The sequence below is a fragment of the Tachysurus vachellii genome, chromosome 4 (assembly GCF_030014155.1).
Source record: "Tachysurus vachellii isolate PV-2020 chromosome 4, HZAU_Pvac_v1, whole genome shotgun sequence".
In the NCBI taxonomy this organism is placed as follows: Eukaryota; Metazoa; Chordata; class Actinopteri; order Siluriformes; family Bagridae; genus Tachysurus; species Tachysurus vachellii.
The window spans coordinates 19,131,411-19,149,431 of NC_083463.1; the positions used below are offsets into that span (position 1 = coordinate 19,131,411).

The window sequence follows — 18,021 nt, forward strand, 5'->3', positions numbered from 1 at the left end:
CCGGCGTTATCAACGCTTAACGACTAATAATCTCGTTAGCGCAGAGGTTGCTACGCCATTTGTTTGCTGTTTTTCGCTTCAGTTTCAGGACGCTAGTATGAAGCGGATAAAAGAAGTCAGTAATTGGATGGCCTTTAACTTAACCTCAGCAGTTGCTGTCCGCTACTTTCAGCTTTCTGATTCTTTTCCATAATCAGATTAGACAGATGTTGTGTGTGTGTGTGAAAGAGAGAGAGGTAGCTATTATTGTGAACACTGGCCACTGTGTGTGTGTGTGTGTGTGTGTGTGTGTGTGTGCAGTGTTCTGTAGCGAGGTTGAAGTTCAACGCTGGCGTCTGTTTGGGTGTGTTTACATCTCGTGTGTTTGTGTCTCGTCGTGCGTTTGTGTGCATTTCCCTGTAGCAGTGTGCATGACATTAAAGCTTAATGGTAATTCTATCTACAGTATAGCAGCCATACCTAGCCATATGTAAATGTTTAAATCATGTTGCTCTCTTTTCATTTACTTGCACGCTGTAACAAGCTCCCTGGAGAGAAACAGCACCACATTTCCCCCCCCTCATCAGTTTAAACGGTGTTGCAACTCTCATCACTTTAATGCTGTTTTTCTCATCAATTAAACCACCATGCCACTTTTGCTGCTGCCCTCAATATAACATAGCATCACTTTTTCAATAACTTTTGTTCACATTTTTTCTCATCATTTTAAAGTCATGCTGTTGTCCTGCTCGATTTCATAGCAAAAAAAAAATTTTTTTTTTCCTTTTTGTGCCAACAGGCAAAATGATTGACATGCCATTACATTAGCCTACATTCCAATCTCACTATTTCTTTGGCTTCATTCCTTTGCTATAGATTGCCTTCCCTGTTAAACCCTGCTGCCTTTTCTTCTCTTTCTCTCTCTCTCTTTCTCTCTTTGTGCTGTTCCTTTGATGTGACACCCACTCTGATAGAACGATGTGCCTCCTTAATGGACTCTCCAGCAGAAATGCTGAAACTGATTTCCTTTTGCATTGTCTTGGACCTTTTTTTATTTATTTTTTTATTTTTAGGGGGTTGGATGAAATTACACTCATGTGATGAAGTTTCATACAATAATCCCAGACAAAAAGAGAGAAAATAGTTAATCTGTCTTATTTATTAATTTATGGGCAGGGTTAAATATTATAAATATGTTTGACACTGCATTTAATGTGGTTGACATGACACTGACCATGGCCTTGGCTCAGGTCACATGGCTGAAGACTTGCTCTGTGCATGTGATAACCTCTGTATGTCTAACCTCTCTCTCTCCCTCTCTCTCTCTCTCGCTCTCTCTCTCTCTCTCAGGGGTATAAGAGAAAAACAGAAGCAGCAAAGAAGGAGTACCTGAAGGCCCTGGCAGCGTACCGAGCCAGCCTGGTTTCCAAGGTAACCACCGGAGGAGGGGGTCATGTCTTTGATATGTACGGGTCACTGGTGATGGGGGGATGAGCCATATTATACTTTAGATGGAGAAATTCAAGAGAATCCTTTGGGAGGGGCTGTCAAGGGAGTGTGTGTGTGCGGGTTTGTGTATCTGTGTGCATGGATGCACCACCATGCAAAATTAGACCCCAAACAATCCCTTTAGTGTGCGTGTGTGTGTGCATTTGGAAAATAATCCAGCATTAGCTTACATTAGTATGCAATATCCTTCTCTCTATAATAATAATATACATTATACATTAAGGTTGTGGGAGAAGTTTTTTCTCTTTTAGCTCATCCATTAGATTTCATGACCTGATCTATCGCTCAATTTCATAATGGCAGAACTATGCATAACCCATAGATCGATAGCTGATTTCTAATTTCTGAAAGTGTTTCATCTCAGGATAGTTCCGAACTGTGCAACGGATCGTTTTATTGCATATTTTCATCTACATAATAAAACACACCATTTTCATACCCCTAATTTCACAGCCATTGTTTTCCTTTTCAAAAACGCAAATTGCATTTTCATGTAAAACACCTTCGCCCTCACTCCCTCTGCGGATCTCTCTCTCTCTCTCTCTCTCTCTCTCTCTCTCTCTCTCTCTCTCTCTCTCTCTCTCTCGCTCTCTCTCTCTCTCTCCCCCCTCTCTCATTTTCTATACTTTTCTCTCTCTCTCTCTCTCTCTCTCTCTCTCTCTCTCTCTCTGAGCTCTTTGGCCCAAAACAAGAGGCTTGATTAAGCTATGAATGGTGTATTCATCAAGCCTCCTCCCTCGGCAGCTCCTATTAAACGCCTTTCTCGTCCTTCATCTCACATAATTAAATATTTCGTCAAAATCTGTTTCTTGCAGACACTTTGATTGATGCATCAGTGAACTAGCAGGCTCTGAAAAGAAAGAAAGTATGGAGAAAAAACATGGGGTGGAAACAAAAATGAAATAACCACCAAATTCACAGCACATTCAAAGTCTTCAATGCTCGAAACATATATTTATGTAGAGAAAATCACTGTTGTTCTTAAAGGATGTTATTTTTCATATATCTCTTCAGAGAGGTTGTAGAGAGCACACTCGAACTGAACTGAAAGAGAGACGTGATTGTGCGCAAGCTGAAGAAGCTAGCTTTTATGCAGCTCTCGGAATGGGTATGCACCTGGCGGCATTTTGTACGTTAATACGTTATTGTGAGGGTTTTGTCTCGATAAATGTATGTTGGGTGATTATGAGAGCCAAGTGAAAGCAGCCATTTTAAAGGAGGCCCTCCTCCCTCTTCAGGCATAATACAAATGTCAAATGAGATATTAGCATTTCTTCCAGACACATCAGCTAGCTGTGAAAACTCCGATTGCAGCATGGTCTTTCAGCTTGCTTGTAAATATGTGAAAAAAGGAATGTCTATGAATTCGGTGAGACAGTTTGTCAAAAAAATTCTTGTTTGCAAAATCTGTTTCGTGACACATGAGGTTCTTAGACGAATGAAATGAAATGTATCCTCTGTCCATATATCCATCTATCTGAGGTTTGTGTAAACCTGGGGTTTTAAAGTGACGGCATGGTGGAGCGATATTATAAAAATGACTTCCTGGAGCACTTCCAAGTGCCGTTGTTTAATTTTAAGATGGATTTGTTTGGAAATTTCTAGAAGCAGGTGACTTCTGTCAAACATACACGCACGAACACACACTCAGCCTCTCTGGCATAGTTTCCCTATTTCTGTTTCTACATGTTTTTTATTTTTATTTATTTTATTTTGCAAATGCATCACTTTGTTCCTCCAGCTAGTATTTTCATATCGATCACGTCTGTCGCACCGTTCTATATATTCGAGAGCTGTGCTCATAGATCATGCCAGTTACTGTGACAGCTAATGAAAGTACCAGCTTTTCATCATGCAGTATAAATGCTGACAATATTTAAACAATAAATGCCAGTGATTTGGGACACACATTTGCTGTGCCTGTATAGTTCTCTGTTATAGTTCTTATCAGCTTATCAACATCTGGTTCATCTCATCCATGTCTTTATTCTCTGCATGCTTATGCCATTTTGTCTATAACTGTTAGAACATTATTATGACTGCATGCATTATCACATTTGATGCAGTCTCTTTGCACTGTCTGTTTTTCATGACTTTAAAAGAAATTGTGCTATATCTCCTGCCTTTAAAATATTAAAGGTGTCCTCCTTTTATTCCTGTTTTAATCTGATTTTATTTTTATATTTATTTTCTCTCTCTTTCTCTCAGACCTACAATGACCCAGTGGAGAGTAAAAGTGCCCAGTCGAGCCAGCCCTCATCCCACATGATGCCCCCTAACCCCCCGCTGTACAGTGTGCCCCCTCAGCCTTCCTCTCCTTATTTGGGCCCAAGTCCCTTCCCTCTGTCTGACCTACAGAGTTATGCGGCGTCCGGAGCTCCCCGGCACGCGCTGCCCCGCTCGGCCATGCTGCCCGCACTTAGTGCCTCCCCTCCGGCTTCATTCCAAATCAGCCCCCCTCTCCACCAGCAGCTCTCCCTGCACCAGGGTTCGCTCCTCAATCAGCCAATCCGCATGCAGCAGGTCCAGTCACAGCCAATCATCTCTCACCAGATGGGCCTCCAGGCCTCACTCCACTCCCCGGCCCCAGGCCAGCAGGTCAGTTCCTGGAAAAATCCTTTATATTAACTTTTCAAACCAAAGCAGATCACAATGTAACCTCAAGCAGCACCTCATACTAGCTAGATTGAAATGAAATCCAGCTCTCCAATGGTATGTGATTACAGCATGCTGTAATGAGGTGTGATGTTTTTGACTTGGGGCAGAGGCGTGCTCGGTTGCTGTGTTGTTTTGTGAGATGAAGGTGTGTAGCGAGGTGTCATCTGAATCAGCAGAGACCTGCAACGTGTGAATCCGAGTGAAACTGCCTGATTTTAGAAACTGTCTCTCTGTGCTTAGCACGTTTCTGCAAAACCGCTAAAGGAAAAAAAAAAAAACATGGGCCCAGAGAGAAGGTTACTGTAAACGATTGAATGTCAAACTGTAGCTGCATTTTCTTTTGTGTTTCTAAATTGCTTATCACTTTGGAGAACTTAATGATAAAAAAATAAAAAAAATGTAAGTCCTTTAAAGGTAATAGTTAATGAGGATGTCTCTCGCTGTCTTTCTTTTCAGGGCTTCTCTCACTTACAGTCAGAATATCAGAAGACTGTGGGAGGCTCTCAGTCTCCTGGAGCTCCAAACCCAGTGGGACAGAACCCTGACTGGGACAGTGAGTACTGCAATCGGGAGTGTGGAGGAAACCACTGCAGGTGTGTGTGTGTGTCTGTGTGTTTGTCTTCCCTTCCTAACCCTAAACCAGTATGGCCGCTTAATATCTATAGGGTGTATCCTCCTTTTCCGTGCTGGACTATCTGTCTATTTAATACATTTAAGCTGTGCAGAATTTTCAGAGATTGTCCATTCATACCTAGATGGCATGCTGGCAACTACTTCACCTGTTGCTATCAATAATAAACTATTTAGGTCTGATGGTGCTGATAAGGATACTTTACTAATATAATGGACAAAATGTTGTGGTGTAAATGGAAAGACATGATTTGCCATGAAGTTGAAGTAGAAGAACTCAAGTATCCTGATCAAACCCCTGACGTCAACCCCACTTAACACCTTTGCTCCCCCAGACCTCCTCAAATGAACGAGTTATTAAGTCTGAATAGCATTACGTTAAAAATAACGGCGTGCGTCTTTCAAAATAACATAACGCTTCAACCTTTTATTAAGTTTGCGGTTCAGGGATTCCGTACCTTTGGTATGCTAGAACTGGACAGATTAAAGCAACTGAGCTAAAATCCACACTGTGCTTATTCAGCATTGCAGCTAATATATTGAAGTATCGAGATATATATATATATATATATAAAATATATCTGCTTCACCATTAATGCGATAGAGCCGCAGCAGCAGACCTCAGATTGGCATTGCAGCCTCGTCTGTGGCCTTTTTTCTGTTCCAATGTGCTCTAAAGCCTGGATGTGAACTGTGTTTAAATGAATGACTGAGAAACCGAGAAAGTCCAGACTGATGTGAGCGCTGAAGCCAGAAGAGGCACATTTTATATGTTCACATCTGGAGCAGTTTGGACAGCATTAAATATGGATATCAAGTTTTTTTAGCTGGATGATTATTTACTTGTGTGTAAGAACTCTGAATGTTTTCAGATAATTATGTCGGTGTTATTTCTTTATTTTGCAGTGGCAGCATGATAGGCAGGGACAAGCCACTCTACCTCACTTGAAGTGAATGGAGAAGAAACAAAAAGACGATGTGTGACAAAAAAAAGTGATGAATCAACACCAGGGAGTACCCTACACCTCTCCACCCTTTCCCCCGCCACCTTCTGTTTTTACTCAGTGTCATTTTCATTTGTTTTTAGAAGGATGTGTACGCGTGTTCTGAAGACTACTAGTGATCCTCTCATTTTTTTGCCAAGCACTTAAAATGTACAGGCCTCCCACTGGAGACCTTCCAGAGCACTCTTACTTTCTCTGAATAAAAAAAAAAAAAAAACAAAACATAGATATATTAAAGGAAAAAATAAACAAACTACCATAAAACAGGCCCACAGGGCAAACAAGCTTTAATTAAAATAGAGGAAAGCTTTCCTCTTCTTGATTACTTTCTCATGCCCTTGTTTTGTTCTTTTATTTATTTCTTGCTTGCTTGTTTTTTTTTGTTTTTTTTTTTGTTTTTTGTTTTTTTGTTTGTTTGTTTTATTTTAATCAATAACAGGTCCTGTACTGTAGAGAAATACTCTTATGATGAAGTCATTAAAGACCAACATCCTACTGTAGGTCCATCTGATGCTCTGTGAATTTTAAAAAGATATTAGTAAGGTCAGAAAAGGAAAAAAAAAAAAAGAAACAGGTGAATAGATTAATACATTTAACAATGACTTTTTTTTTTGTTTGTTTGTTTTTGTAATTTTAAAGACCTTAATAGGTCTTTAATAAACTGTCACAGTGTGATTGTAAATATCACTTTTTTTGGGATCAAATTGGAAAAAATGAAGTTCAGATATTTTTTCTTCTTTAATATGACTTATAATTCATTAATTTGTATTTTAAATGGTATCCTGTGAGCGTGTGCTGGGATGCGAGCAAATGAGTTACCAGTATGTATGTGTGGGTGGGTGTGTGCGGTGTGTGTGTGTGTGCGCGCGTGTGTTGAAAAATTGATCAGCCTGTGCATATATTAGAGGAGTGTTTCACACAAACACAATCTTGCATTAAATCTGTGCTCACTGGTGGATTGTCAACTAAAGATTGATGGTTCAAAACCGTTACGAACGTTATGACCCACGTCTCCATTTGGAACCCGCAAAAAAGAAAAAAGAAAAAACTGCAGCTCCAACCGTGTCATTTAGCAGAAAACCCGGACACAAGCCTTACTTTTCCAAACAGGCTTGTTTTAAGAAGCAACATTCGTTCGGGATTTGATTGGCTTTGTTTGTTATCTCAGGTTGTACATGTCAGCTGGATGGAAACGGGGACAGCTTTTACAGGAACTGAACCCTGGGTATTAAAACAAAGGCCTTCATTTAAAGGCAATTAAGAATCGTTCTTTTTGCCTGGTCTGACTGATGAATCCATACCAGTGCAATGTTTAGAGGTGAACTAAACCATGCTCAATGTGAGATAATTCAGCACACGTTTCAAACAACAGTGGGTCTATAGTTTTCTAGTAGCTTTGCTAGGTGTTATATTGTGTTGATCTCATCCTTATGTTTTGTGAGAAAAAAAATATGTTTGATCATTTAGTCAAGCTTTTCTTTCTTTCACTGTAGCATAATATTTTAGTTTGGTAAAAAAAAAAATAATAATAAATTTAAGACATTTTAATTTGTGTACAAACCTGCCAATTGTAGTTATTTTATTTGTAAAGCCAGTAATTATAATTATTTTAAATTGTTACCAACTTATCTATCTTTTTTGCAAGTTGCCCATCAGTTATTTAATTGTTTAACAGGTTTCCTATCTATTTATGAACAAAATGAGATCATTTTTTGCATATAACTACATTTCATTTGTCTTTTTTTTTTTTTCTTTTTTGCATTTTTGGTTTGATGAAGATTGCTTTTTGTTTGTTTGTTTTTTACTTTTTGATACTGGCCTCTTCTTTCCTTGCAGCCAGGTAATTTTGTGTCACTATACCTTTTTGGTTTCATTTGTCCGTAATAAAAAAAAATGTTAAAGGTGAAATCATTGTCTTTCTTTCTTGCTTTCTTACACATCTCATACAAAACATCATAACGCAATTACACACACACACACACACACACACACAGTCAAATATCTTTGCACCTCAAATAAAGCCTTACAGCATATACAGTCTGATTAAAGGCCGGTACGTTACAGATGTATAGAAACTGGACTTAGACACACAATGTTGACGTTCTATAAGTAGCTGTGCTTTTTCTAGGCAACACTATAGCAAAATTAAACCTATACTGTAGGATTGCTGAGCACCCCACTTCCCCAAACGCCATTATATGTTTTATTCATACTGCACCAGGCACCTCTGCTAGTATTGAATTGGCAAATAGATCATTATTGAGCAATTGGAAACCTGAAGCACCATTTCGTGCTATGACACACATTATGTGGAAATCGCAGTCATACATTCTTAATGAAACACAAGATAATGGGGGGGGGGTTGGAAGGCAGAAATGCTCGCTGTGTTCTCAAGCCATTTGTGTTTGTGGCTCCTTTCATATAGACTTACACATATACTATGTTTCTGTAGCGGTTTGCTACATATGCTGCACATTGACACAATAGATTTAATAAGGTTCTTGGTGAACATTTCTGCTTTCAGAGAGAGGTGTGTGTGTGTGTGTGTATGTGTGTGTGTGTGTGATAGATTTCATGAAAGACCTCGAGCTTATCTCTAATGTTTACCTGCGAATACACCCATGTTTTACTGTCCTTGTGTTACATGAATGAGCCTGCTGTCTTTAATAGCAAACAGTGCTGCATGATTTTGTACCAACAAACCAACCATTTTAAACCCACCCTCAGAAAGTGTAAATGTAAAAATAGCGCACACAAGAGATCTGGTCATATGAACCAATCTAAATCTAAAGTAAAGAGACAGTTAGTTACTCGGTACACAGGAACTTTCCACTTGTGCAGCAGTTGAACTTTGTGGTACAACGTGCACTTAACTCTCTTTGACAGGAGATGGATCTATAGTGTGTTTTTTTTTTTTTTTTTGCTCTCCCGTCTGGCCATTTTGTTTTTCATTCTTTGATGTGGTCATGTAACGTATGGGCTATAGTTTCCACATCAACAATTTAATCTTAGCCACATACTGTATGTAACTCATCTGCAAGTCTAAGGCAAAGTACTGATCCTGTGCTTCAATTTTTTTAATTCTTCTCTTTAACAATAGGCCAGTCAGGGAGAGAGAGAGAGAGAGAGAGAGAGAGAGAGAGAGAGAGAGAGAGAGAGAGAGAGACTGAGAGAAAGAGTGAGAGAGAGAGAAAGAGACTGAGAGAAAGAGTGAGAGAGTGAGAGAAAGAGTGTGAGAGAGAGAGAGAGAGAGAGAGAGAGAGAGAGAGAGAGAGAGAGAAAGAGACTGAGAGAAAAAGTGAGAGAGTGAGAGAAAGAGTGAGAGAGAGAGAGAGAGAGAGAAAGAGAGAGAGAGAGAGAGAAACAGTGCAAACAGGCCCAGGAAACGTGGGCGGATTTGACAAGAAAAGAGTTTCAGTTTCTTCCTTTTATAAGATGTTTCCTTTTCTGTTTTTTTTTCTTAGATTCAGCAAAAAAATAAAAAAAAGTTTCAAAAGACAGAATTTGCAGCCTGCATGATAACTGTGGTAACTGTATACGGTGCCAGGTATTTTGGTTCTGAGAATCTTTGCACAAATGTTCGTTGCTTAAATCTTTTTTTTTCTTTTCCACCATTATAATGCTGTAGCTATTTTGCATGCTTTTGTTTTCAAAAGATATTAAACCTAAGAGATAGGAATTAAATCAGGAGAAGTGAAATGTATAGTAAAAAAAACGTCAAATCCGAATGCTGACAGTTATACGTGTACGTATTAATAACGAAGCTTCAAGGAAGATGGAGAATCTGGGTGGATTTCACCTTGTACACCACCTGTATTTGTTAAACACAGAGTAACTGGGACACAGTGGGTGTCTAGATTGTGTAGATAAAGCCATAACACTCCGAGCTCTAAGGTGGCAGGAAGTTTGTTAGAACAAAAAAACGAACAAAAGCCTTCTTAGTTCATTAACCTTACTTTTTTTTTTTCCAACAGCCCTCATCACCCTGATAAAGTAAACCAGTGGCCATGTTAGAACTGAAACAACAGTGTTCCAGAGCCTCAACTGATTTCTCTTAACTCATATCATGAGTATGAGTCAAAACCATGACAATACAGAGCTAGATCTGGTTCCCACAGTTTGAAAGGACATTACAGAAATAGAAGCTTCTCAGTCAGTAAGTCACTAATAATGACCCTGAAATATATAGACAGAGTTCAGCATGTGAAAATACATATACATGTATTATGTCATATATTATAAAGCTGCAGTATGGAACATTTCTATTACAATTAACATCCATTTTCATTTCATAGAAAGTAAATATATATATATATGTGTGTGTATATATGATGATAAGATGTAGCAATTAACAAAATGTTGTGATTTAATGATGAGCTGTTTATGACTTATTTATCATTCATTGAAAGGCCAGAGCAGATCTTGTAGCTTTGCATCTGTGGTGGGAATTTGTATGTATTATATACATCTTTGTCCCAGTTGCAGTTTCATTCATAGTATCACTGTTTTTGCTTAAAAAATAGCATTGATTTACTACATACTTATATTGATTTATAGCAGTTTGGCATTAGCTAATACACTGAGGCCTGGATAGCTGAAATGTAACATAATAGAACTACATAGTGTTTTATGGTCAAAGAACCCTCAACAACACACAATCACACACAAACCCACAATAAGACCCATCTGTGTCCTTCAACGCAATGCTTTTGTCAGGAATCCAATCAGGCATTGAAGATGAAAGCCTGCAATTTGTGTGTGCCTTTAATTTCCTTAATCAGGTTTGTTCTGAGTCTCTGCATGACCCTGTGGCGCTGATGCTCAAATGAAAAATAACACAAATGAGAATGCCTGTGAAAAATTATTAGATTGTCAAATTAATAATAACAACCCAATAAAAGAGCACACAGAGAGAAATGATTTTTCTCAAATAGCCTTAAATGAATCAAGTCTTTGATTTGTTCTTAGGGAATGTGTGTGTGTGTGTGTGTGTGTGTGTTCTTATGTAATAAATTCTACAATAATATACATTTTTTAATCACATATCTTTCTAGAAGAAATGACATTATGAAACAGCAACCCAAACACACACACACACAGTAACACATTAAACATTAAGGTTTTAGAGAAAAAAAAATGTTTATGTCAAATCTCCGCCATCGGTTGTGCAGAGCTTCGAGGTTGTAGGGTGTGAAATCAGTAGATTTTGCAGTATATGGAGAGCATGATAAAGCTATTTTTAAAAACTGCACATTAAAACTCATTAAAAAGATTGATTAAAGAGGATGAGATGCATTATAGTGTCTCCATCAAAACTATAATATACTCACACTCACGCCATGCAGTCACAGGCATAGTGACTGGGGGGAGAAAAGTAAGACTTATCACCAGAATGCTATTTGTTTTTCATTGTATAGATCAAATTATATAAAGATGTTCAAATGCTGGGGGCACGGTGGCTTAGTGGTTAGCACGTTCTCCTCACACCTCCAGGGTTGGGGGTTCGATTCCCACCTCCAACTCCGTGTGTGTGGAGTTTGCATGTTCTCCCCGTGCCTCGGGGGTTTCCTCCGGGTACTCCGGTTTCCTCCCCCGGTCCAAAGACATGCATGGTAGGTTGATTGGCATCTCTGGCAAATTGTCCGTAGTGTGTGATTGTTTGAGCGAATGAGAGTGTGTGTGTGCCCTGTGATGGGTTGGCACTCCGTCCAGGGTGTATCCTGCCTTGATGCCCGATGACGCCTGAGGTAGTTCGGATAAGCGGTAGAAGATGAGTGATGAGTGAGTGTTCAAATGCTGTTAATGTTTAACAGTGAACATTAACAATATACATTTTCACACCCTTCAAACCCTGTGTGTGTGGGGGGGGGCAGGGGGCAGAGAGGGTTAAGGGCCTTGCTAAAGGGCCCAACAGTGGCAGCTTGGCAGTGCTGGGGATTGAACCCTGATCCTCTGATCCTTAACTGATCTGAGAACCTTAACTGCTTGAGTCACCACTGCAGAATTAAATAAATAAATGAATAAATGAATAAATAAATAAATAAATGCTGCAGTTGTTGAAGACTTTGCACATCTTTTGAATCTTCAACTGATATCAGAATCACAGAGCCATTAAATATGCTCTGGCACGTCGATGTTCTGCTGTTCTTGCATTCCTCAGATTTCTCTCATGCTGATGCTAAGATCCTAGAGCCCACATAGATTCCTTATAGAGAGACATGAGGATGTCCTGCCAGTTTGAACTCTATCCATGACCTTCAAAACATTATGAAATTAAGAAACATGTTTGAACGATGTTTGAAAATATATTTTTTTCTGGCTTATTTAGTATACCTTACAATGGAGAGAGAGTTTTATAGCTCATTATTCTTCTTGGCACATTATCTAAAAATATGCACATGACCATCACACCCATATGTGCTTTGTAAACATCCTGTTCCAGATTGATTCCCTCTTTACTGTTAGAATTACCTTCACACTTCTGAGAATGAAGAGGGCTTTCCACTATGTTTTAGAACATGGCTTTGGGGATTTGCCCATTCAGCCACAAGAGTATTAGTGAGGTCAGACAGTGGTGTCGTGTGAGGAGCCACTTGAGTTCTTCCACTCTTGCCCACTTTCACAAACATTGTATTAAAGGAGCTCGCTTTGTGTGCAGGAACAGTGTCATGCTGGAACATGCTTGGGCCTCTTAGTTAGAGTGAAGACAATTTAGAATGCTACAGCATACGGTAACATCCTGTGCAAGTGTGTGCTTCCAGTTCCATTGTGCTAACAGTTTGGGGAAGAACAACATTTGGGTGTGACAGTCCGGTGTCCATACAGATTTGGCCATATTATGTGATATACACTATTTAAAATAGTTAAACATTTGGAAAATTCACTATCTGATATATTGCATTTTTTTATCTAATCACTGTAAGTGTCAAGTCAATAAACAATCAGAAAGAAGAAATTCAATTAAGTAATTAGTATACCTTAAATACTACAGACAAGCCTACCGTATTTTGTATGGTGATACAGTATAACATGGCCATAATTATTTGATATGTTTCCTCCACATTTCACAATCATTATCTGAATAGAAATTTTATTGTGTACATGCAAAAGATAAAAACCTCTTACTTAGTTATAACCATGTTTATAATCTCTAGCACCATGCAAAGATGCAGGCTAGCCCAGTACCTCCAGCTATTAGAAATCAAGCATAGAGAACAAAACTCTGACTGTTTGTCATTTCTCAGTTTATTTTGTTATCTAATCTGTGTAGGTATGTGTGTTTTTCCCAGCAATTATTTATCTATTTTCTCTATAGATGACTGTTTAGTTTCCTAGCTTTACAACTTAACTGGGTAACAATACATATTCCATAAAATGGATCACTCAGATGACTCGTATGTATCATTTTATCTATTATTTTATTATATCATTCTTTTCTATAAAATTATAAATCAAACACCTTAGCAGCAAGAAACTCCTAATGGGTTTATATAATGGCTCATGTGCTTGCTCTTCCTTTCTTCTAATTGGCTGTTGTTCCTGCCTGTCATGGTGTAGTCAGACTTCTTTCATGTCTCAAGTGGGAATATGATGACATTTGACATACCTGAACTGGCTGTATGTGTATAAATTTCCCTCCAATTCTGACACAGCACCACTGACACAGCTCTGACTCTGAATTACTATTACAGGATTGTCAGGGTGACTCACAGCAGCACAGGAACATTTTTAATAGCTGAAAAAATGTGCTGTAGCATTATGATGCCAGTAAAAAAAAAAAAAGAAAAAAAAAATTACCATAAAAAAAATAAAAAAAATCTATAATATGAAAATAGAAAGTTCTTGTCTTTGATGAGAGGTCAGATTTGTAAATCGTGACATTTCATCATCAATAGACATTTATATCACTACCAGAATACAAGCCGAATTGAATGTGGGTTGATTTTCTAACCAGTTGTAGACTAACCATATGTATGTAACCATAATAATAACATATTTCTGCCACAGAAGCCTTAAAAATTATTTTATTTATTCTGCATCTTTAATGTGTTCTGATAATGTTTTTGGAAGTATAATAATCAGATCTGTCTAGTGAAAATGCTTTGGCCACATTCACCATCTTCTCAACAACTAACTCAAGCTGTAGAGTTGTTTCAATAAGCTCTATTATTATTATTATTATTATTATTATTATTATTATTATTATTATTATTATTGGGGGGAACGGTGGCTCAGTGGTTAGCACGTTCGCCTCACACCTCCAGGGTTGGGGGTTCGATTCCCACCTACGCCTTGTGTGTGTGGAGTTTGCATGTTCCCACTGTGACTTGGGGGTTTCATCTGGGTACTCCAGTTTCCTCCCCCGGTCCAAAGACATGCATAGTAGGTTGATTGGTAATTTTCATCTCTGGAAAATTGTCCGTAGTGTGTGAGTGTGTGTGTGAATGAGAGTGTGTGTGTGCCCTGCGATGGGTTGGCACTCCGTCCAGGGTGTATCCTGCCTTGATGCCCGATGACGCCTTAGACCGCGTGATCCTAGGTAGTTCTGATAAGCGGTAGAAAATGAATGAATGAATGAATAATTATTATTATTATATATTTTATCTTATTATTATGCTTATTTTTATTATTATTATTTTATATATATATTATTATTATTATTTTACATAAATATATATATATAATTATTTTGTTATATATATATATATATATATATATATATATATATATATATATATATATATATATATATTTAATTATTGTTATTATTATTATTATTATTATTTCAGCATTTCAATGTTTAAAAATAAAATACTATGAAACGCGTTCATTTCCTTGGTATACTATAGTGGCACTTTATTTAGAGTGCACTTCAAACACACATTAAACACAGCACATGTGTGGCCTTTTTACTTCCGGTGTGTACGCTTTAACTGAAGGGCTTTTTAAAGGTGACCTGATTAAGCGTTGTTCCACCTGGACCTCATTAGGTAAAACTACACCCAATGACCTTTCATGTGATTGGCAGGTTACAATGCCTCAGTGCACAGATGTAGCTGTACAGCTGCTCTTAAAACCGACAACACTCCCTAAAAAAATCCACCAAAAAAATAATAAAATAAATAAATAAATAAATAAATAAAAATACACGGCCACAGATTTTCTCATTTCAGAATATTTTTTTGTCCCTGAACAAATTTTTACCGCAGAATGAATTTCACATGCTGACAAAAGCTTTCAAAACTGACCTTATTGGTTCACTGAGAAAATCCAAACATGAATGTACTCTCATTAACAGTACCAGGAAAACAGGGAGAGAGAGAGAGAGAGAGAGAGAGAGAGAGAGAGAGAGAGAGAGATTATTTTTGGAGGCATGATGAAAACCGGTATGTCTAATACAACCTCATTTTCTCCCTTCTCCCCTTCTTTCACTTTGCTCCCCCTTCTCCTTTTTACTGCTTCTCAAACAAGAAATTCCAATCTCTCAGCATTACTCAGAATTCTGCACACACACACACACACACACACACACACACACACACACACACACACACCCTCCTCTCCCTTACTTAGTGCAGCCTGCTTTAAAATTCATAACTACATTCACAAGTATAAAAGCAGCACAGATGGAATATTTCCAGGAAGCTTACTTGAGCAAAAATACAATTGGCTCTGGCATATTTAATAACCCTATCCTGCCTCTTTAGTACATGCCGTAATAATAACAATCATAAAAAGGGGGGGAGTCAAACCATGTCTTAGCATGAAATGACTACCTATAATTCCAGCCACCAGCAAAAAAAAAATAAAAAATAAATAACAACCATGTATATAAGCAACAACCAAGAGAGACAGAGAGAGACACACGCACACACACACACAGAGAGAGACAGAGAGAGAGAGACAGGCAGACAGAGAGACACACACACAGAGAGAAACAGAGAGACACACACAGAGAGAGACAGAGAGACACACACACGCACACAGAAAAAGAGAGAGAGAGAGAGAGAGAGAGAGAGAGAGAGAGAGACACGCACACAGAAAGAGAGAGAGAGAGAGAGAGAGAGAGAGAGACAGGCAGACAGAGAGACAGGCAGACAGAGAGACACACACACAGAGAGAGAGAGAGAGAGAGAGAGAGAAAGAGAGAGAGAGAAACTATAATTGATAGAAGCTGCACTAATGACTCGTTTTAATGCTTCTGCAGTGTAAATTGGTTTGACAAACTGTTTGGTTTTGCAGCTTAGCAACTCAAGTTTCTACTGTTTCACTGTTGCTCACATGAATTATAATGCTTATGCTTTTTGCAGTCTAGTCGAATATTGTTATTATTATTGTTATTATTATAATAATACATTTATTGTGTTTTTGCATGTCATTTGAGTTCTAAATCAGAAAAAGAAACGCATTAGTCGACCACAAGGTTAGAGAAGGGACAGACAATGGCGTCCCTTTTCAATATGGATTTCACTGCTGTACTTTGAGAAATAATCTCATTCTCTCTCTCTCTCTCTCTCTCTCTCTCTCTCTTTTCAATCTCTAGATGGGAGAGAGAGGGATAGAAAGATGTGTTGTGTGTTGTGTGTGTGTGTGTGTGTACATGAGCAAGCATTGTGGGACGTCCTGAACTGAATTAGGTCATCTCTTCAATCAGATCTCTCTCTCTCTCTCTCTCTCTCTCTCTCTCTCTCTCTCTCTCTCTCAGGTGGAGACACAGAGACCCCTACTGTTTCACAGAGGGACTCCTTTTACACACTCATGTCTCTTACAACACTATCCACACAGGTCATTTCCACAGAGTTCAGTTGCCTGTGGATGAAGCAGATTCATTCCCTGACTTTGATAATTCTGTGCCAAATCTACAGGATCTTGTTAGTTAGTTGTGTATCAAGAATGAAGGAATGAGGGTTGAACTCGTCTGATTTCTGGCTCCAGTTGGTGTTCTATTGCCCCCTGGCAACATGTCAGATGCATTACATTTTTTTTCTTCTCTTCTCTTCTCTTCTCTTCTCTTTTTTTTTTTTTTTTTTTTTTTTTTTAAATTTATTAATTTATTTCTTTTTTGTGCCTGTCAGCCAACAATGCCAGCAGTCTTAAGAACTACATTTTTCTTGGTTGTCATAACTGATGATCAAGATGAAAAATATGAGGAAAGTGTATCTGTGCATGCAATGGTACGGATATGAGAAGATTAGATTAAGTCAATATACAGTGGTATAACCTCAGGGTACATAAGAGCAGTGAATATAGAGTGTACAGGATACAACACACACAGAGGAATTTCCATATAAACATATGTATACATGTACATATATATTTTCTGCACTCATCTGGACCAGCCAATGTCTCCATTCAGCCTGTGTTGAGATAAAAAGGTTTTAGTTTATTCACTAAAAATTGCAGGTTTGCAGTTTCTGTAGTTACACACAGAGTGTATCAAGAGATCATCATCAGATCATGTGTGAGGAGATCAACATTGCTCACCCTGTTAAAGTCTGTTACGGCTCCTAGTACAAGCATGAGCGTACAGTTTTATAAATTATTTATTCAAGTTTTTTCTAAGCTGCAGTGTAAATGACCTCGAAATCCACTTGTAGCTATCTGTCCTGTTTAAAATGGTCACCCATCAGCTCCAGCACTGAGCAGAGAATAAACATGTCCTATATATATGTAGACTTCCAGATGTATACAGTACTGCGTCTGCTGCTGAAAAGTAAAGCTTCTCATGTTATACCAATCAGCAGCGTGAAGGACACAGACAATCACTTTAATTGTGAAAGAGAAAAGAGAACTGAGGGAGGAAAATGGAAAGATGCAACCTTTTATTAATGCACCACCTCCCCCAGCCTCAGCCAATTTTCTCTCTTCTCCCCCGCCTAAGTGGCCGTCTAGTTTTTATCTAATCAAAATATATTCACTCCATATCTGCTCTCTCTCTCTCTCCCTCTCACTCTCTCTCTCTCTCTCTGATCTAAAAGACTGATTGGCAATTTCTCCAACTAACTGATATAGAACACTGAAGCCTGCTGCCAATCTTATGGCACTGCTGTTGCCATGCCAACAGTTAGAGGGTAAAAAGGGGGGCAGGAAGGGGCTTTGCTTTCATATGAACCCTTTTTTTTCGTAGGCTGATGCCACATGTTATTATTTTCCATTATTCACCATGGTTTTGTCAGACAAAGCACATCACTATTGCCTCTAATAACTGTCTGTTTACAGCTTTAGGCAATAATCACGGTGT

At 38.4% G+C, this 18,021-nt stretch overlaps 1 protein-coding gene across 7 annotated transcripts in view; it reads left to right on the top strand.

The window, feature by feature from the left end:
* Positions 1–7,688, top strand: part of tox2 (TOX high mobility group box family member 2) — a 102,777-nt gene extending 95,089 nt beyond the window's left edge. For all 7 annotated transcript variants that reach the window (XM_060868213.1, XM_060868214.1, XM_060868215.1 and 4 more), the window contains 4 exons: positions 1,330–1,410; positions 3,697–4,086; positions 4,603–4,739; positions 5,683–7,688. In XM_060868213.1, coding sequence (XP_060724196.1) covers positions 1,330–1,410; positions 3,697–4,086; positions 4,603–4,739; positions 5,683–5,725 — 651 coding nt within the window. In that variant the 3' untranslated portion in view covers positions 5,726–7,688. The remainder of the gene's footprint in view (positions 1–1,329; positions 1,411–3,696; positions 4,087–4,602; positions 4,740–5,682) is intronic.
* The last annotated feature ends 10,333 nt before the right edge of the window (positions 7,689–18,021 follow it).